The following is a 21,764-nucleotide window of genomic DNA, read 5'->3' on the forward strand; positions in this document are numbered from 1 at the left end:
GACCAGTGGATGGTGTATTGTTTCATCACTGACTTGGAAAAGATTTACTACCCTCTACTTGCTGCTATTGCTGTTCCTGGTAAGTCTTCATATCCAGCCATTCATTCTATGAACTAGATCGCACTGTGTGGATGTTCTGCTTATTTGAAAAGTTATTGCAGTTATTCAGTGAACTTTTTTTCTTTTGGGTGTAACGTTGTTTGAATGTTACTTGATTTAATCATTGCACAGTAGTCCATTCATTCCGAGCTCAACGAATGGCACATCTTCACTTCAATCATTTCTCTGAGATTATGGGTGGTATGGTGGCACAATGGTAAGCACTGCTGCCTCACAGAGTCAAGGACGTGGGTTCAATTCCAGCCTCAGGATGACAATGTATGGAGTTTGCACATTCCCCCCGTGTCTGCATGGGTTTCCTCCGGGTGCTCTGGTTTCCTCTCCAAAGATGTGTGGGTTAGGTTGATTAGCCATGATAAATTGCCTTTTAGTGTCAGAGGGACTAGGAGGGTAAATATGTGGGGTAACAGGGGTGGGACCTGGGTAGGATTGTTGTTGGTGCAGGCTTGATTGCCAAATTGGTCTCCTTCTGCACTGTAGGGATTCGATGATGTTTGCTTCTTACAATTGGGAAATTCTTCAAATCTCCTAACGAGACTGGAAATCAGAAATTCAATTCTGCTGGGAAACATATAGATGTTGAGTTTTCGAAACCCATCTGGCCAAGTGATCTCTGTTAGACATATATTGCCCTTGTGGCTGGGAGTCCAGCTCCAGTCGCCCTACTCACTGTTTGCCATCTCTGACTTCACAGCAATGTTCTACATGACTTGAAGTATTGATATTGTTACAAGAGTGAATTCCAGTTATTGTTCTGAAACAGTAGATTCTATGCTGCCTGTAACAAGTGAGGGGATCTCTCAGTCAGTTCCACAAATATCCTTCCATCAGATCCCTTTCTCCAATAAAATAGAATAAAGTTTATTTATTAGTCATTGGTGATTAGTACATTAACACTGCATTGAAGTTACTGTGAAATTCCCCAAGTTGCCACGAGGCGCCTATTTGGGTGCACTGAGGGAGAATTTAGCATGACCAATGCACCTAACCACACATCTTTCAGATTTTGGGAGGAAACTGGAGCACCCAGAGGAAACCCATGCACAGAGCGTGCAAACTCCTCACAGTGACACAAGCCTAGAATTGAACCTGAGTTCCTGGTGCTGTGAAGCAGCAGTGATATGCACTGTGCTACTGTGCCACCCCAATAGAATAGAATAGAATCCTGACAGTGCAGAGAGGACCATTTGGCCTTTCCAGCCTGCACCAACAACTATTCCACCCAGACCCGATTCCTGTGATCCCACATCTTTACTGTGCTAATCCCCCAATGCTAATTTAGCATTGCCAATCGACCTAATCCGCATACCTTTAGAGTGTGGGAGGAAAGCAGAGCACCCACAGAAAACCCACGCAGACAGAGAGAGAATGTACAAACTCCATCTGGCCAGTCACCAAAGGCTGGAACTGAACATTAACCCTGAGTGTTGTCATGCATCAATGCTAACCATTGTGCCGCCTTTACATTACTGATTATGTTTCTTAATATCTTGAGTATTTGCTTCACCACTTAGCTTTTTTCACTGTGACATGATGGAGAATGCCAGATCTACAGAAATTGGATTCATTTTAGAAAATGTTATTGCACATGCATTGCTACATGCCAAATATTAATTTCCATCTAATGATTGCTTCCATTGGATGGTGCTCACTCTCTCCAGTATATATGATGGCCACAGGTACAACTCACTATTGGCTTCAGGCTCCCATCCTTACCGCTGCCAGTAATTGTGAGGGTGTGAACCTCATCTCTGACCAGGATAAATGCTGTACATATCACTTCTCTTGGCATGGGCTACCTCCTTGAGCATCATATCCTTGGCGATGCACTATCTTCAGCCCGATGCACCTGCCCAAACCAGCGAATGCTCATCACTCGATTAATGCCAGCATAGTTGCCCTGGAAAGGGCTGATAGATGACTTAGGCTTCCCACAAATGCCACGGATATGTTGTCAACATTGAAGCTCGACATAATGGAGACTTGGTTCTCGGTAGATGCCAGTTGCCCAGATTATCACAGCAAAATGACAATGTGTGAAGGCTTCAAGTCTTGCTAATAACCATCTTGGGTCAGTTAGTGATCTTCCCGTGTCTGTTTTGGTAGTCAGACAATGTTTGTGCCTGCCTCGTAAATACGTGTTGAGCGTCTTATCAAGTTGCCTGGTATCATGCGTCCAAGAGAGCAGAACTTGATGCCTGCTTTCTGTGTTATTGAGCCAGGATAAAGGGTGATGCACAACGCCTTGTTCATTACACCGCAACAGCACGTTTTACCGAGAAATAAATACAGGTGTTGGCAATGGCATCCACATCCTGTAACATTACAATAAAACATAGCAAATGCAAGTGAGAACATGATAACGTAGGTGTGGGGCAGATGATCCATGAGTATTTGGATGCTGTCTTCTCTCTGGTTAACTTGTGCAACAGCATCAATATGCAGAGGTTCTCTGGTCAGAACATGTTGCTTTCACTCCTGTTATTCTGAGGAATCATAGAATCCTGCAGTGCAGAAGGGGGCCATTTGGCCCGTTGAGCCTGCACCGGCCATAATCCCAACCAGGCCTTATCCCATAACACAGTTCATTTACTCTAGATAGTCCTCCTGACACCAAGGGGCAATTTAGCATGGCCAATTCACCTAATCTGCACATCTTTGGGGTGTGAGAGGAAACCCACGCAGACACGGGGAGAATGTGCAAACTCCACACAAACAGCGACCTAAACCAGGGTTCCTGGCGCTGTGAGGCAGCACAGTGTTAACCACTGTGCCATCGTGCCACCCTATTAACCAGCTTGGTTAATGTCCCATCTGATCATGCGTGGAGTTGCATTCATGCCATATAACAGGGAAAGCTTACCTCACGGGGCCAAGTAAAAAAAAAGTAAAACACTTGCGCTGATGGTAGTGCCATGGTAATGTCATTGGTCTGGAAGCACAGAGGTAAGGCTAATGGCCTGAGGGAATTGGTTCAAATCCAACTATTAGAATTAGCTTCAGTAATAGTAAGCATGATGACTGTCATTGACTGTAGAAAACCATAGAGTTCATTTATGTCCTTTAGTTATGTAAATCTGCTATCCTCTTTTGGTTGCGTTGGAAAGCTGATGCAGACAGGATGGTCTGAATGACCTCCTCCTGTGCTGTAGTCATTCTGTGGTCCTCACCTGGCCTGGCCTGTGTGTCATTCCAGACCCACAACAATGTGGTTGACTCCTAACAGCTCTGTGCAACGGTTTAGAAAACCATTCAATTCAGGAGAAATTAGAATCGGCAACAAAATGCTGGCCAAGCCAGTGTCACCCATAAAGAACAAAATAAATCAGAAGATGACTAGACCCGGTAATTCATTTTTAAAAATCTCAACAAGTAATTAGTAAAACTGGTAATTCTGCTCCCATTCTGATATACATTTTCCCTGTTTATTTCTTCTCCTCACAGTTAACGTAGTGACAATTGTGATCCTTTCTCGGGGAAAGTGCAATCTGTTCAGATGTGTTACAAGCTATCTGGTGGCCAGGGAAGTGGCAGATTTACTGCTTGTTATTATCAACCTGATGCCGAGGCACAATCCGATTGTTTATAGGAAACATTTCATTTCAGTGTACTCCATCCCTACGTGTAACTTCCACAATGCTCTGCTTTATGCAGCCACAGACTGTTCTGTCTGGTTCGCCAGCACTTTCACTCTTAATAGATTTGTGGCCATCTGTTACCAAAGGCTGAAAATTATTCATTGCTCTGAGAAAACTGCAACTCTGGCTCTGAGAACAGTGACTGCACAAAACTATTTAAAGGATGCAACGTGGTATTTTATGTTGAAAGATCAGTATTGGCTTTGGAGTGGCCCCGGGCTTTGTTCTGTACAAAACCATGTTCTGGAATCACGAGTCTGGTTCACAGTTATGCTCATGTTCTGCATTCTTACCCATGTGGTAACATTTGTTCTGATTCTGCTGCTCAATATTTTCGCTGCTAGATGTATTTTATTGACCCACAGAGCCTGCAGGAGACTCCAGTGTTCTAGAAATGGGGAGAGTCCCAGAGTCTCAGAGATGGGCAGTCGAAAGAAATTTGTTGTCTTACAGTTTGGGAATTTTATCCTGCTATGGTGCACTTATCTGGTGTATTCCACATGGACTGAAATATGTTTGCTAGGGCATGAATCTGCAATGATGTTGATATTGTGCAGGAAATAGGATTCATGCTGCAGCACCTGAGTTGCAGCATAAACATTTATATTTACCCCATTATTCACAGTAATGCAGGCAATATTTGAAGAATGTTGTCAAATATCCATTTACTCAAATGTATAAATTAATCAAACAACGAGAATTACTAAATAATTTACATGATCTAACCTGAATTAAACTTCATTTTTGTGTTCAACACACTCTTCCTCCACTCACTTCCCTGGCCCACAACATTAACTGCACACCTAACCCAGCTCCCCCACCAAACACCACACCGAGAGGGCAGAAATAGTCAATATTTAGAGCTGTGACACAATAGAAGAGAAACGTACCAAACTTGCAGACTGGGAAAATAATTGGCAACTGAAGTTCAACAGTAGAAATGTGAGAGAATACTTTTCAGGCAGGGAGAATAGGGAGCTTACTTATGACTTGTAAGTTGCAAGTCTCCATGGGTTAGAGGAACAAAGAGTACTGAATGCATCATTACATTATGCATTACATTGCAGGTTAGCATTCAGGGAAAAAAAAATCGAGTATTAGACTTTATTTCCAGAAGAGCAGACTTGAAAAGTGGGGCTGTTATGCCATCTTGCAAGTAGGTAAGAATACATAGAATACTGTGTAGTCCTGTTGACCATAATTTAAGAAGAAGATAGAGGCAGTTGTTCGATTTGATTTCATTTGATTTATTATTGTCACATGTATTAGTATATAGTAAAAAATTTTGTTTCTCACATGCTTTACAGACAAAGCATACTGCTCATAGAGAAGGAAAGGAGAGAGTGTAGAATGTAGCATTACAGTCATAGCTAGCATGCACAGAAAGATCAACTTAATGCAAGGCAGGTTATTCAAAAGTGTGATGGCAGCAGGGAAGAAGCTGTTCTTGAGCCGGTTGGTATATGACCTCAGACTTGAGGGGTCGCAGAAACGATTTGCAAGGGTAAGACTAGAAATATTTATTGAATCATATCTGAAAATAATTGATGAGCTGGGTCTGTTTTCTGTTAAAAAAAAGGAATCAGGCTGGTGTCTGACCCGATAGCGGTATTTAAAATTCTGAGATGTTTTAATAGTGAAGGTTCCTTTTGTGAGGAGGATCATATGGAGGCGGCCGGAAGATGTGACAGTCACCAAGAAACCCAATGGGGTATTCTAAAGGTTCTTCTTTACCCAAGGCAGCACGGTGGCACAGTGTTTAGCACTGCTGCCTCACAGCACCAGGGACCTGAGTTTGATTCCTGGCTTGGGTCACTGTCTGTGTGGAGTCTGCATATTCTCCCTGTGCCTGCCTGGTTTCTTCCCACAATCCTAAAAGATGTGCTGGTTAGGTGCATTGACTATGTTAAATTCTCACCTCAGTGAACAAGTGCCAGAGTGTGGCAACTAGGGGATTTTTACAGTAACTTCATTGCAGTATTAATGTAAGCCTACATGTGACATTGATAAACTTAAACTTTATCCAAAGAGTGATGAGAAGGTGGATTTCATTACTGCAGGGAATAGTTAAAACAAATAGGGTGGATAGGAAGATGAACAAGATGTGAAGCTGAAGGGAATTGGGGGACAATACATAAACTTACATGAGGAAATATGAGAGGAATGTTTATGCACAGACAGAGCTATTCCCCATTCCAGAGTGACATCCCTGAATTCACTATCCTCTGCCTGCATGAGCTATCTTGGTAGGAGCCACAATTTGTTAAATTCTGGAGGTGATAGCACCAAGATGCTTCCAACTGAGGAGGGATGAGCTGGCTCCCTCTTGGTTTGTCTCCACAATATTATTTCAAAGGGATGCCTTCTCTTATGCATGCCTTTTCCCATTCCCAATGTACTTACGTTTTACAATGAACCAGCTTAACTAGATTTCCTTGAGTTAAAGAGTGAGCTTACTTCTGCAAGCCCACTGATCGTGTACCTTCATAGGTGTGGTGAGAAATGGCATTACATTTAAACTTTTGGGGGTTCATTGGGTTATTTTCTGAAACAAGTTTGTGTTTATGTGTACGGACATAATTATTTAAGCTGGGAACTGATTGTCTGTGAGGTTTAGGACATCAAAGGAATGCATATGAAGTAAGGGTTGTAAGTTACTTTTCTATAAGTAAATGAGTAGTGGGTAGAAATTTGCATTAGGAGATAAGTACAGGTTTCGATCTTCAGATGTTATTTTTGAAGGGGAAGAGAAAAGATGCTTGCAACTTGCAGAGGTTTCACAATCTAACCAAGTTACACTATTAAACTTTATTTGACCTGCAAATGTGTCAATAGAGAGGACGTGAAAGACTTTATGTTCTGGTAAAGCTAAGTTTCAGAAAGGGACTATAGATAATGGATTCAAAAGTGTAGGAAGTAAAGAATATTTAAGAAGAGATGTTGTGAGCTGTGATGGGGAGTGACTATGTTGAACCTCCTGGAGGCTGGCTGTCCAAGAAAGATCTGGTAGCAACATCTCAAGTCTGGAAGGGAAGCAATTTTAAATCAACACCGAGTTAAACCAGTCAAAAAAAATATGCCTAGTATCTCAAGTCTTGAATTCCACAACAGGGTACAAGCAAAGAGTGAGGGATCATAAGGTATGCCTCACTATAGCTTACCTTCTTCCATCACTTCCCTTGTAGATCTGGGCATTATAAGCTTGTATCAATTTGTGATTTTGAGAGATCAATTCAAAGGAATCAAACGAGTGAAAGTGAATAGTTTAGGTCTATACTCTCTGAAATTTAGGTGAATGAGGGGAGATCAAATTGAAGTATATAAGATGATAGAATGTATGCATAAAGTAGACATGGAATGAATGCTTCCTATTGTGGGGCATTCTTGGTCAAGAGGTCATAGTCTTAGGATAAGGGGTAGCAAATTTAAAACAGAGTTGAGGAGAAATTACTTCTCCCAAAGGGTTGTGATTCTGTGGAATTTGCTACCCCAAAGCGCGGTGGATGTGGGGACTGCGATTAAATTTAAGGAGGAGTTAGACAGACTTTTAATTGGTAATGGGTTGAAGGTTTAATTGGTTATGGGGAGAAGGCTGGAAAATGGGGATGAGGAGCATATCAGCCATGACTGAATGGCAGAGCTGACTCGATGGGCTGAATGGTCTAATTCTGCTCCTATATCTTTTGAACTTATGATGTTATGAATATTTGCAGAGTGCAAAGAAGGTTCACTCAGTTTCAGATTCACTAATATCAATTAATCTAAAACCTCATGTTTGCAATGACACTCATCAATAACTGTATTCAGTTTGACAGAAGTAATTCACTATACATTCATAATTAATTGCACAGTAAAAGACCCATGAAATAAAACCTAATTAAATTTAGCAACAGATAGCTTTTTATGTTCTTGCTGGGAGAAACTCAATGAACTACAAGTTGTCGTTCACCTTCAACATATTTGAAATCTGATTCCTTATCTTTTAGTTTCTGCACTTATGTCTCGTCAGTGCTAATTACGCACCAGAGGGGAATGATGGCAAACTCAGCACAGATAGACGAATCTTTCAACAACCCAACAGACCTGTTTCTCAGTGGAAGAGTGAGTCCTTACACAACAGCCGAAATAGTCTTCACTGTGATCGTCACAGGATCATTAAGCTTGGTGACAATTATCGGAAACATTTTGGTCATTGTTTCTATCAAAGTAAACAGACATTTACAAACTATTAATAACTATTTTATCTTTAGCTTGGCCTGCGCTGATTTGATTATTGGTGTGTCTATGAATCTATTCACCATTTACACTCTAATTGGTTACTGGCCATTTGGCCCAGTGGTATGTGATTTGTGGCTCGCTTTAGATTATGTTGTCAGTAATGCCTCATCCATGAGCCTCCTGGTTATCAGCTTTGACCGCTACTTCTGCGTGACAAAACCCCTCAGCTACCCCGCTCGGAGAACAGCAAAGATGGCAGGGATGATGATCGGAGCTGTTTGGGTGGTGTCCTTTATCCTGTGGGCTCCTGCCATTCTTTTCTGGCAGTTCATCGTAGGGGAGCGGACAGTTAGTGAGGATGAGTGCTACATACAGTTCTTCTCAAATCCGGCCGTCACTTTTGGCACTGCGATAGCTGCCTTCTACCTCCCTGTGCTCATCATGATGATTTTATACGTGCAAATATCTCGAGCCAGCAAGAGTCGAGTAATGGAAGACAAAAAGGTGTCTGAATCGAGCGAGGGAACTGTTTCTGATGGTGTAGCGAAGGACAAGATAATGGGACCAAATAGTAGCAGCATACCAAACTTTCCTCATGCTTTGCCACACGCCAAAATGCAAAGTGACAAAATAATTGGAGAAACAATAATTGCGAATTGTGGCCAAGAAGAGAAGGGGTTTCACAGTGAGACAACTTCCCCATCAGACCAGAAGAAGGAAGGGACAATACAAGAGAGCACAACTATCTCTACTACACAAAGCTGTTTCCAGATGGACAACACCAAACTCTCCTGCCTACAGATAGTTAGCCAATCTCATATGAATGACCACTGTGGCACCACAGCAAGAAAGGTGCCAGGTATTGGCAGTAAGAGCAGGAATGATAGAGAGACCAGACCACACAGTAGGACCATTACAGTGGCCAATTTCTCCACTAAGAAGAAGAAGGGAGCTGCATCCCGAGAGAAGAAGGTGACTAGGACTGTCCTGGCTATTCTCCTGGCATTTATCATCACCTGGGCCCCATACAATGTCATGGTTCTCATTGACACTTTCTGTGCAACCTGTATCCCCAACACTGTCTGGATTATTGGATATTGGATCTTTTACATAAACAGTACTGTGAACCCAGCCTGCTATGCACTGTGTAATCCTACTTTCAAGAAAACCTTCAAGCAACTCCTCCTGTGTCAGTATAAGAACATAGGTGCAGCGACATAGATAAAGCTACAAGCACAACCTTGTAAAGACTTTACACATATTTATGAGGGTGACTTTTACATTTTACACCCAAACTGTATGTAATTAATATGTCCATTGTGTTGGATTATGAGTCAAGTAGACATATATGACATATAAAACTGGCAGGATACCTGAATTATATCCAATGAGTTTGTAATGTCTGTATTAAACAAAGGGTAAACTGATTATCAGAATACATTGATGAATGACCTGGAAGACAAATTTCCCAAAGCTTTAGCATCGTATCAACATACGACGTGATGTATCTGAACATACGATGTTCAGCATCAACATACTGAGTGAGGAATGTTCCCATTGATAAAACATTACCCAACATCTAATATTTTTCTGGGCAGCCTACAGTGTAATTTGTGGGAACCAGGTTAGTTTAGATGCATGGTCTGTGGATCCGATTAACATCAATAGCTTAATTCCTTGCCTCAGTCTGAGGCAGACAGAGGAACAGTTTCCACCTTCCGCCCCTTGAAAAAAAAACACGAGCACATACCTCAGGATTAGGCGAGTGATATCCAAGGATTTGCATTTGAGCAGCGATCTGAGGACAAAATGTAAAATAGCATAACCGGTGTCTTCAAATTATGCAACGCTCACGGTGCTTCTACTCTAAATAACTTTGGTTAACACTTTTTTTTAGAAGTTCTGCTCTAACTGTTTAGACGTTAACTCATTTATCATTTTGAAAAAGGCACTGGAAGACAGTGAACAATTTCAATTGGAAACCGCAGATCTTCTAATAAATCATAGTCAGATGGTCCACGCTGAGGCCAATGCATAAAATTGGTTCCTCCAGCGCACTACTATTGGCATTAAACTCTGTCCTCAAATTAATGGGATCTGAACAGTCCTTGAGTTCAGTCTTCACTGGAGTTGGCACATTCTCCCTGTGTCTGTATGGGTTTCCTCTGAGTGCTCTGATTTCCTCCCACAGTCCAAAGATGTGCGGATTAGGTGGATTGGCCATGCTAAACTGCCCCTTAATATCAGGGGGACTAGTTTGGGAAAACTTATGGGGTTATGGGAATAGTGCCTGGGTAGGATTGTAGTTGGTGCAGAATCAATGGGCTGAATGGCCTCCCTCTGTGCTGTAGGATTCTATGATTCAATGACCCACTGAACAACATCAATGCATTGCCATTGTGGGAACTGAACTTGATTATAATGCATAGGATCGTGGCAGGGCAGTGAGTTTGGGAAATAAATAATTAGGTAAATGCCCCCTCACAAAATCCCAAAAGCATGCCTGTTGTATCTCTCTTGTTGTCGATCCAGTTCTTTGTGTCAATGTCTTTAACTAAGCAAGTCAGTGATTTAACAGAAATCTTTGCCCTTTGAAATTAGGATTATTCCCTGACCACAGCATAGTTATGCTTGTTGTACAATAAAAAATAAAACAATACATCACCGTTACTTAGCACCCGGAATGTAGAAGAGGGGAAATGGTGGGGCAATGGTAGTTTACCCTACACTAGTAATCCAGAAGCTCAGGCTAATGCCCTGAGTTTAAATCCTATCATAGCTGCTGGTGGGATTGAAATAAATCTGGGAGTGAAAACCAGGCTTAGTAATAGTGACAGTGGAACAATCATTAGTTGTTGTCAAATCCATCTAGTTCAACACAATCTCTTCAGCAAAGAAAATCTGTTGTCTTTATGGAGTTTGCCTTGCATGATTGGAGCATGGCAAATGTTGTGCCTTTGTTTATAAAGGGCTGCAGGGAAAAGCCTGGGAACTACAGGTCAGTGAGCCTCATGTCTGTGGTGAATAAATTGTTGGAAGGTATTTTGAGAGATAGGATCTACAGGCATTTAGAGACACAAGGACTGATTAGCGAGTCAGCATGGCTTTGTGAATGGAAAATCATGTCTCACAAATTTGATTAAGTTTTTTGAAGGGGTAACCAAGATGGTAGGTGAGGGCAGTGCAGTTGATGTTGTCTACATGGACTTTAGCAAGGCCTTTGACAAGATACTGCATGGTAGGTTGTCACCTAAGTTAAACTTCATGGGTCCAAAGTGAGCTATCTAAATGGATACAAAATTTGCTTCTTGACAGAAGCCCGAGAGTGTTTATAGAGGATTGTTTTTCAAACTGGCGCCTGTGACCAGCAGTGTGCCTTAGGGATCAGTGCTGGATCCACTGTTATTTGTCATTTATATTAATGATTTGTTTGCGAATATAGGAAGCATGGTTAGTGTGTTTGCAGATGACAGCAAGATTGGTGGCATAGTGGACAGTGAAGAAAGCTATCTCTGATTGCAATGGGATCTTGATCAATTGGGCCAGTGGGCTGACAAATGGAGTTAATTTAAACAAATGCGAGGTGATGCATTTTGGTAGATTGAACCAGGGTAGGACTTACTCAGTTAATGGTAGGGTGTTGGGGACAGTTACAGAACAAAGAGATCTAGGGATGCATGTTCATAGCTCCTTGGAAGTGGAGTCACAGGTGGACAGAATGGTGAAAAAGGCATTCGGCATGCTTTGTTTCATTGGTCAGAACATTGGATACAGGGGTTGGGATGTCTCGTTGAAGTTGTACAAGACATTGGTGAGGCCACACTTGGAATACTGTGTGCAATTCTGGTCACCCGATTATAGAAAGGAGATTATTAAACTAGAAAGAGTGCAGAAAAGATTTACTAAGATGCTACCAGGACTTGATGGTTTGAGTTATAAGAAGAGGCTAGATAGACTGGGACTTTTTTCTCTGGAATGTAGGAGGCTGAGGGGTAATCTTATAGAGGTCTATAAAATAATGAGGGACACAGATCAGCTCGATAGTCAATACATTTTCCCAAAGGTAGGCAGTCTAAAACTTGGGGGTATAGGTTTATGGTGAGAGAGGAGAGGTACAAATGTGTCCAGAGGGGCAATTTTTTTACACAGACGGTGATGGGTGTCTGGAACAAGCTGTCAGAGGTAGTAGTAGAGGCGGGTACAATGTTGTCTTTTAAAAAGCATTTAGATATTTACATGGATAAGATGGGTGTAGAGGGATATGGGCCAAATGCGGGTAATTGGGATTAGCTTAGGGATTTAAAAAAAAAGGCCAGCATGGACAAATTGGGTTGAAGGGCCCATTTCCATGCTGTAAACCTCTATGACTGTATAATGTGCCTCCAGAACCACAGCATTCATAGGATTATTACAGTTCAAAAGGAGACCATTCAGCCCAACATGTCTGCATCAGCTCTCCAAATGGACATTATGACTTAGTGCAATTCCCCTGCCTTTTCTCTGCACCCTTGCTCATTGTTACTATTCAGATAATCATCTAATGGTGTCTGAAATGCTTCCCTCAAGGAGAACGTTCCCAACCTCTTAAATCTATCCTTATAACAAAACAATAGTTTCTAAAAACTTGCCCACCATGAAATTAAACTGACTGCTCTGTAATTGCTTTTCAACCCTTTTCAGAACAATGGCAGACTATTTGTAATTCTCCAATCTTCTGGCACCTCCCCTGAGTCCAGTGAAAACTGAACAATTATGGCCAATGTCAGAGCAATTTCTAATTTCACTTCCTTCAATGCCCTTAGATACATCCCATCCAGTCCCGAAATCTTGTCAATCTTAAGTACTGACATTCCATTCATCACTTTCTATGTATCATAGAATCATAGAAACATTACAGTGCAGAAGGAGGCCATTCTGCTCACTGAGTCTGCACTGACCACAATCCCACCCAGATTCTATTCCCATAACCCCACATACTTACCCTGCTAATTCCCTGATACTAGATCAATTTAGCATGGCCAATCAACCTAACTAGCACATCTTTGGACTGTGGGAGAAAACCGGAGCATCCGGAGGAAACCCACACAGGTACGGGGAAAATGTAGAGTCATAGAGATTTACAACATGAAAACAGGCCCTTCGGCCCAACTCCGCACAGACAGTAACCCAAGGCTGGAATTGAACCTGGGTCCCTGGCGTTGTGAGGCAGCTGTGCTAACCACAATGCCACGGTGCCATCCAAATCAATTTGGAACATTTTGAAACATGTAACCAGGTATGGTCTCATATAAAAACTCCACCATCATGTTTTAAAGTCATCTCTGGTGACCTGATCAGTCAAGGAGTAACATATATGACTGGCATGTTTGATATCAAAAGCAAACTCTGAATGTTTTAGGTAACCTCAAGAATATTTGTGAGCCGTAAGGACATAAGAACTGACAGATTTCCTTCAGTGAATGAACTAGTTGGATTAGCCACTTTAAATGTGTAGGGTTACAGGGATAAAGTGAGGGAGCAAGCCTGGCTAAGAATATGCTAGAGAGTGAGTGCAGAGTCGATGGACCTAATGGCCTCAGTGAAACTGAAATTCTCTTCATTCCAGCCCTTTGCGACACTCACTGCCAGCTCAATTTATATTAGTTAAATTGACAGTTGCCCATTGCCCTCCCCCTTCCCCCCCACAGATCTTACTAAATGCCTTATTACAGGGAACCACTGAGGCAAAAAAGACTGCATCATTTAAGGGGAAGTTGGAGAAATGTTTGAATCAGAGAGGAATGCGTTAGTCAGACTGCAGAGTCTCGCAGTCTGTGTCTCCAGATTGGATGTTGAAATCACTGAGGTATTCATCCTTACCATTTCACACTGCCTTAACCTGTGAACTGTAGAACTCCACACCCATCACTTCCAACCCCTCCTGTCTTCACATGCAGATCAAATGCCAACCCCGTTCCCACTCCAGGATTAGTTTCTTGCTGCTTGGCGCAAATTGCACTGCTACAAGTCATGATCTCTCCATGCACTCTTCTCTAACTGATGTCAGCTGGGTGCCCACAGCACAGTGGTACAGTGGTTAGCACTGCTGCCTCACAGCTCCAGGGACCCGGGTTTGATTCCGGGCTTGGGTCACTGTCTGTGTGGAGTTTGCACATTCTCCCCGCATTTGCGTGGGTTTCCCCCTGGTGCTCCGGTTTCCTCCCACAGTCCAAAGATGTGCCGGTTAGGTTGATTGGACGTGCTAAATTAACCCTTAGTGTCCTGGGATGTGATAGGTTAGAGGGATTAGCAGGGTAGCTAAGTGGGGCTAGGACCTAGGTAGGATTGGTTTCGGTGCAGACTGGATGGGCCAAATGGCCTTCTTCTGCATTGTAGGATTCTATGATTCAGAATGAACAAAAAAGTCGCAAGATCAGATACTCCAGTTGTTTTGAGTTGAAAGTGAACTAGGTTGATGAAGAACACTCGTTGTTCACTGCCTTCCATCCCACTTCACTCCATCCGCTGAGGTATCAGTGCCAGGCCCGTTCACTCGGTTAACAAAGCCTCCAGGTGTAAAGGAGAACGTGGAAGAGGAGAGAGAGAGGGGAAATTGGGAGAAGACAAGGGGGAATGGGGAGAGGGAGGAGGGAATAGAGACAGGGGAGGGTTGGGATCAGGAGATGGGAAATGGGAGTAATGGGGAGGGGGAGTTGAAATGGGGAGGGCAGTTGTGGGTTGGTTCCTAAGCAGGGAGGCACATGTAAGATGATACGGCAGAATGGTTAACACTGCTGTCTCACCGAGTCAGGGTTCTGGGGTTGATCCTATCCATGGGTGGCTGTCCATGTGGAGTTTACACATTTTCCCCTTGTCCCAAAAACGTGGAGGTTAGTTGGATTGGCCACAGTAAATGCACAGGGATGCGGGTAGGCCTGGGTAAGGTGCTCTTTCGGCGTGTTGGTGCAGAATGGCTTTCTCCTGCAGTTAAGGGATTTTAAGTGGTGGTTGCATAGGGGATGGAATAGGAGTAATGGGGAGCTGCACTGGAGAGGGTGCCATGTGGAGGAGGTAATTGGGAGGGACAATGTAGGCTGTGAAATGAGGAAGGGCAATTAAAGGATGCTAATATGGTGACACTACTCTCATAATACTGTTAGGGTGGGGAGTTCCTATCAATCAATCTATAGAATGAACAAATGCCAGAAACAGACTTAAAAGATTTATTCACAATTTCACAGGCCCACATACATATGTCTCCATTGACCCCCAGTCCCCGTCCTCTCTCCACCCCTAGCCCCCCTTCCCCTCCGCCCAACCCCCCTCCCTCTATCCCCCAACCCTCCCTCCCCCACCCCCTCTTTTCCGAACTTTACTTAAGTGGCATATTCCAAATATTACAAGCACATATTACAGCATAAATGTGACTCTGAATTGGTCTGGTCAAAACAGCTCTCCCCAGAACAGTAAAATTCTCCTTACTTCATCTCTTACCAAGCCTCTGAATAACATTGGATGGGATTGGACATTCCAATCAGTCGATGGCCTTCCACATCTTCTGGTGTTCAGCCCAATATGATGGACATGGGTGGCACTGTGGGTTAGTGCTGCTGCCTTACAGCGCCAGGGACCCAGGTTTGATTCCCGGCTCGGGTCACTGTCTTTGCATAGTTTGCACATTCTTCCCATGTTGCCTGGGTTTCCTCTGGGTGCTCTGGTTTCCTCCCAAAGTCCAAAGATGTGCAGGTTAGGTGGATTGGCCATGCTAAATTATCCTATTCCAACAAGCGACGGAGTGTGGGGACTGAGGGATTTTCACAGTAACTTCACTGCAGTGTTAATATAAGCCTACTTGTTACTTATAAGCAAATGAACTGAACAATATGCCCCTTCAAATCCAAATTCTCGCCCAATTTTCAAAGCTCTCTTAAAACCAGGGGAGAGGCAGAGTAGTGGTATTGTCACTGGATTAGTAATCCAGTGACCCAGGGTAATGCTCTGGGGATCCGGGGTCGAATCCCACCATGGTAGATGGTGAAATTTGAATCCAATAAAAATTTGGAATTAAAAGTCTAACGATGACAATGATTTGAATGGCCTCAAAATCTATCTTCTTCATTGACGTCCTTTAGGGAAGGAAATCTGTTTTTCTTCCTGGGCCTGGGCTACAGACCCCCACAGCAATGTGGTTGACTCTTGGCAATAAATGCTGGCTCAACCAGTGACATCCATATCCCATGAACAAATTTCAAAACAAGTCTGGTAAACATAAGAGCATATTGAATTCTCCTTGTAGGCACTGTATATAGTCAAGATTTTCACACATTTGTGATGGCGTCTCCCATCTACTATCAATACAGTTACAGATTGTCCATCAAGGAAGCACCATCTCCTGATTCCATGCCATAGGGTGACCAACTCCTGTGCAAATTTACCCATTGTCCTGGCCTGTTGTTTAAGAGGGCATCAAATGCAGAAAGACATTGCCACCTGCGGAAAAATAATGACTTTTATTTTAGTAAGCTGAGCCACGAAAGAGAAGACAAAATATCAAATGTGAGCATGGATGACAAGGCTGGTGAAAACAAGTCCACATTTATACAATCTTGATTACAATTGAGTAATTATATGACTTAAAACATAAATCAAGGTCTAGCAAAAAACCTTCTCAATATTCAATACAGGCTTAAGTGAGGGTCTCTTAAAATCAAAAACAGAGCAGAAATTATATACAAAAATGCAAAATTGCAAAAATCACTGGCCGCAGGCTAAAATCAATCACTAGCCTACCTTCTTAGCATCTGAGCTGGCTGTTGCAGACACATTGGAACCATATACAACAGAACTGAACTTTAAACATACTTCTCACAAGAAAGATGAAATAGGCACAGTATTTTTGTTTATTAATTCATCAGACATGGGCATTGCTAGCTAGCCTGCGTTATTGCTGTTGTGGGAAATTACCACTTCGAAGTCAGACTGGAGGTGCAACAACACAGTTTTATTCAACAAAGCTTCGAGGAGAAAAGGCACTGGCACTCCGCAGTTCTGGGCAGCTACCTTCTCTCAACAATACAATAGGAGCAGTTTATTTTTAAACACAATAGATGGGCTGGACATCATTAACACATCGTTGTAATCAAGTAGGTGAACAATCGTTTAACACGTTGTTATAGGCAGATACAGACATGAGCATTTTAATATCGCATTGTTCCATGAATGGATACATTTTCTCTTTATCAATGACTAGTCTCAGTTTATTTATACAGTAATTGGTTTTCCTGCATTTATGTATTCCTGTTCCCACTCGTGGCTAATCTCTCTATCAGACTCCATTGTCCCAGGACTGTCTTTATCTTTAAGGTGCCTGGCTTCCTGCAGTATTTGTTCCCTGTATGTTTAATTTAAAATAACTGTCTGTCCTGTATGTTTAAATTTCAAGTAACTGTCTGCATTAAAAGTTAGTGCCTGCTTAACGTCTTTTAACCCTTCATGTGCCGGGCAGCTATTTTATGCCGTGTATCCATCATTATGGTTTTTTTCCTTCACCACATTGCCTATCCCTAGTTGCCCAAGAGCAATTGAGAGTCAACCACATTGCCGTGGCTTTGGAGTCACATGTAGGCCAGACCAGGTAAGGATGGCAGATTTCCTTCCCTAAAGGACATTAGTGAACCAGATGGATTTTTTTGACAATCTACAATAGTTTCATGATCATCAGTAGATGCTTAATTTCAGATATTTTTTATTGAATTCAGATTCCATCATTTGCCGTGAGCAGGATTCGAAACCAGGTCCCAGAACATTAACTGAGTTTCTGGATTAATAGTCTGGATTAAAGGTCATCGCCTCCCCTATTATCACGTATATACATTTGTCTCACGTCCATTATTTTTTAGATTTATAGATTTCTGTTAAGAAGTAGTGTAAATAGTTGATTTTGCACCATTTTCCATTTCAAGCAGAAAATTTCAAACCTTTATCATCCTTTTTGTATGGAAGTATTTTGGAGTTTCGCTCTCAATAAGTTAGGCTTCAATTAGACGCCAAAGATTCCAAGCCCCTTCCAAACAGAAGGAAAGGTTTCTCTCTCGTTATCCTCTCCATTTCTCTTAATATCTTGAAAGCCTCAATCAAATCACCCCTCGACATCCTAAACTTCAGTGAGTACAAACCTAACTTGTTTAATCATTCTTCGTAGTTTAATCCCTGGATCACCAGGTAGCATTCTGGTCAATCTGCACTGCATTCTCTTCAAGCTCAATAAATCTCCTCAAGACCTGGAGTCTAAACTAGCTCCGAGGTTCCATCAGAGTAATACCTCGCTCAGCATGAACCATCCAGGAAACTTCCAGTAATTCAGAATCACAGGAGAACAACAACATTTAATCTCAGAATCAAATTTCAGTGAAAACTCTGCACGTCTCAACTTCCTTTAGAACATAAGAACTGGGAGCAGGAGTAGGCCTTTTGGCCCCTCGAGCCTGCTCCACCATTCAATAAGATCATGGCTGATCCACTTACCTGCCCGCTCAACATAACCCTTAATTCCTTTACTGTTCAAAAATTTATCTATCCTCGCCTTCAAAACATTCAATGAGGTAACCTCATTAAGGAAGATGAACAGCTGACAGGAGGCCACATCAAAAATTATATGCTTCCAGATGTTTCTACATTCCAAATACCCCCCTCCCAAGATCCCTCCAGGCTCAAACCATGCAGGAATAGCCATTTCATAGAATCCCTACATCACAGAAGAAGGCCAATGGCCCATCAAGTCTGTACTGACCACAAACCCATCCAGGCCCTATTCCCGTAACCCCCACGTTTATCCTGCTAACACCCCTGATACAAGGGTTAATTTAGCCAATCCACCTAACTCACACATCTTTGGAGTGTGGGAGGAAACCGGAGCACCCAGAGGAAACCCAAGCAGACACGGGGAGAACGTGCAAACTCCTCACAGACAGTGACCCGAGGAATTGAACCTGGAACCCTGCTGCTGTGAGGCAGCAGTGCTAACCACCGTGCCAACGTGATCTCCAGAAGGCCAGTCTCAAAGAGACATCAATCTCAAATTAGATATTTCTGGATGCATCTTTCCTCACTCCAAACACCCCAAAGCCCCCAAAATATCTCCAATCTCAGACTGTACAGGGGCAGCCATCTCCAGAAAGCCAGTCGTGAAAGGTTGTGAATGTAGCCCAATCCATCACGCAAACCAGCCTCCCATCCATTGACTGTGTCTATACTTCCCACTGCATCGGCAAAGCAGCCAGCATAATTAAGCACCCCATGCATCCCAGGCATTCTCTCTTCCACCTTCTTTTGTTGGGAAGAAGATACAAAAATCTGAGGTCACGTACCAACCGACTCAAGAACAGCCTCTTCCCTGCTGCCTTCAGACTTTTGAATGGACTTACCTTGCATTAAGTTGATCTTTCTCTACACCCTAGCTATGACTGTAACACTGTATTCTGCACTCTCTCCTTTCTTTTTGTATCAATGGTATGCTTTGTGTATATAGCACGCAAGAAACATTATTTTCCACTTTATGCTAATACTTGTGAAAATAATAAATCAAATCAAATCAAAAGTTTCAAAGCTCAGTGTTATATTGGATGAACTGCTCTTTAGTGACGATACAGCGAGAGACAGACACTGAGCTCACATCCCACCCACCAGATTGTACAGTTAAATCCTGCGGGAATATCCCAATTAGAAGGATCTGTGTCCAATATTATTCATACCTCAGGCACTGACAGTGGAGATGGATGAAGAATCCTCTTTTTCAGAAGCTCTAAAAGGAAGGAGAGGTATTAAAAACGTGATTCGCATTCAGAGAGACAGCAACAGCATGTAAGACACAAGCAGGAGAAAAAGAGAGAAAATCAGAAACATGAATAAAGGAAGAGGGTTATAGACACACAGCCAAACATAGAAACAGAGAGAGAGAGGGAGAGAGAGAGATCAAGAGAGACAGACAAACTACAACAGGGAGAGAGATTCACAGAGTCACACACATACCGACTAAAACACACACAGATGTACACATAGGGGGCGCTGTTTATCAGACACAGAGTGAACTATGATTCACACAGTTATACACAGATCCAGAGGATGTTTGATGATCAACTCACTATTTGCAGGATTGTAGTCACTTTTTCCTCTCACTGTAAAACAAGGAATGTTCAATGAGTGATGAGAAACTGACAGAAAATCAGAGAAGAGAGAGTCTAGAACTCTGAGGAAGAGAGAGAGATGGACTCTCACTTATACTAAACCCCTAAGCCCCCTCATTCCCATCCTGACCCAAGACCCTCACTCACAAGCAGTACTACTGCCTCACAGCGCCAGGGACCCAGGTTCGATTCCCAGCTCGGGTGACTGTCTGTATGGAGATGGCACATTGTCCCCATGTCTGCATGGGTTTCTTCTGTGTGCTCCGGTTTCCCCCCCAACATCCGAAAGATATGCAGGTTAGGTGCATTGGCCATGCTAAATTCTCCCTCAGTGTACCCGAACAGGCGCCAGAGTGTGGTGACTAGGGCATTTTCACAGTAACTTCACTGCAGTGTTCATGTAAGCCTACTTGTGACACTAATGAGTAAACTTAAAACACCTTGACTTGGGCCCTTCACTCCTGCCCTCACCTGTGCCCCTCACTCCCACCCTGACCTGTGCCCCTCACTCCCACCCTGACCTGTGCCCCTCACTCCCACCCTGACCTGTGCCCCTCACTCCCACCCTGACCTGTGCCCCTCACTCCCGCCCTGACCTGTGCCCCTCACTCCCGCCCTGACCTGTGCCCCTCACTCCCGCCCTGACCTGTGCCCCTCACTCCCACCCTAAACTGAGACCCTCACTCCCGCCCTGACCTGTGCCCCTCACTCCCGCCCTGACCTGTGTCCCTCACTCCCACCCTAAACTGAGACCCTCACTCCCACCCTGACCTGAACCCCTCACTCCCGCCCTAAACTGAGACCCTCACTCCCACCCTAAACTGTGCCCCTCACTCCCACCCTAAACTGAGACCCTCACTCCCGCCCTGACCTGAACCCCTCACTCCCACCCTGAACTGAGACCCTCACTCCCTTCCTACCCTGAGAAGCAATGCAATTCTGAGACTCTCATCCAATCTTAGGGCCTCTTCCTGTGTCATGACCCCTCAACCTCCATCTTCGGGGTCTTCCGCCTATTTAGCCTTACTAACCCTCAACCTGCTCCCCCAACTCACCTGGGACCTGATACCCACACTCCCGAGACACTATGACACCGTGATTAACAGTCCACTACATTGGGCCACTCCACCACTCACTAAGACCCTATGCCTCGATCATCTGAGTCAATCCTCCTCCATATACTGAGTTTCCTCCCCTTACCCTAAGACCCTTTATAACTCCCACGCCTGGCTAAGTCTGCCCCCAACACCTCCCATTGCCATCTCAACAAAGCTGAACCCTTCCGCATCCTCCAGACCCTTCTCCTCACTCCAGACTACTACCCTCTGGACTCCTCCAGGACAATGAACACATTACCCCACCTTCACCACCCACCCCACCCCACACAGCCAATTCCTACCTTTCCTCTGGTAAATGACCACAGCCACAATGGTGAGAGTGACAATCCCGAGGACTCCAAGTACAATCCCGATAGTAATGAGACCCTGGGGTTTCAGATCTGTTTAGAGAGGGGAAGGAGAGAGGGGGGGAGAGGGGGAGGGAGAGGAGCGAGAGAATCAGAGAGAGAAAAGAATTAGAGACAGAAATTATCAGAGAAACAACCAGCGAAAGACAAAAAGAATCAGAG

General features: G+C 43.5%; 2 protein-coding genes across 2 annotated transcripts in view; one reads left to right on the top strand and one right to left on the bottom strand.

The window, feature by feature from the left end:
• Nucleotides 1-7,790: 7,790 nt before the first annotated feature.
• Nucleotides 7,791-9,197, top strand: LOC145348664 (muscarinic acetylcholine receptor M2-like). Its single transcript, XM_080196829.1, has one exon. It carries the CDS (start codon nucleotides 7,791-7,793, stop codon nucleotides 9,195-9,197), a length of 1,407 nt encoding a protein of 468 aa, XP_080052955.1.
• A 10,509-nt stretch (nucleotides 9,198-19,706) lies between these two features.
• Nucleotides 19,707-21,764, bottom strand: part of LOC145348665 (class I histocompatibility antigen, F10 alpha chain-like) — a 42,666-nt gene continuing 40,608 nt past the window's right edge. Inside the window, 3 exon segments of the mRNA XM_080196830.1 lie at nucleotides 19,707-19,753; nucleotides 20,096-20,128; nucleotides 21,537-21,635. Coding sequence (XP_080052956.1) covers nucleotides 19,707-19,753; nucleotides 20,096-20,128; nucleotides 21,537-21,635 — 179 coding nt within the window.

Source organism: Carcharhinus amblyrhynchos, chromosome 9 (genome assembly GCF_965287045.1).
Source record: "Carcharhinus amblyrhynchos chromosome 9, sCarAmb.v2.hapA, whole genome shotgun sequence".
NCBI lineage: Eukaryota > Metazoa > Chordata > Chondrichthyes > Carcharhiniformes > Carcharhinidae > Carcharhinus > Carcharhinus amblyrhynchos.

Bases quoted from the DNA above. Each gene is read 5' to 3' on its own strand.
- LOC145348664 (XM_080196829.1), top strand. From the start codon at position 7,791: ATGATGGCAAACTCAGCACAGATAGACGAATCTTTCAACAACCCAACA.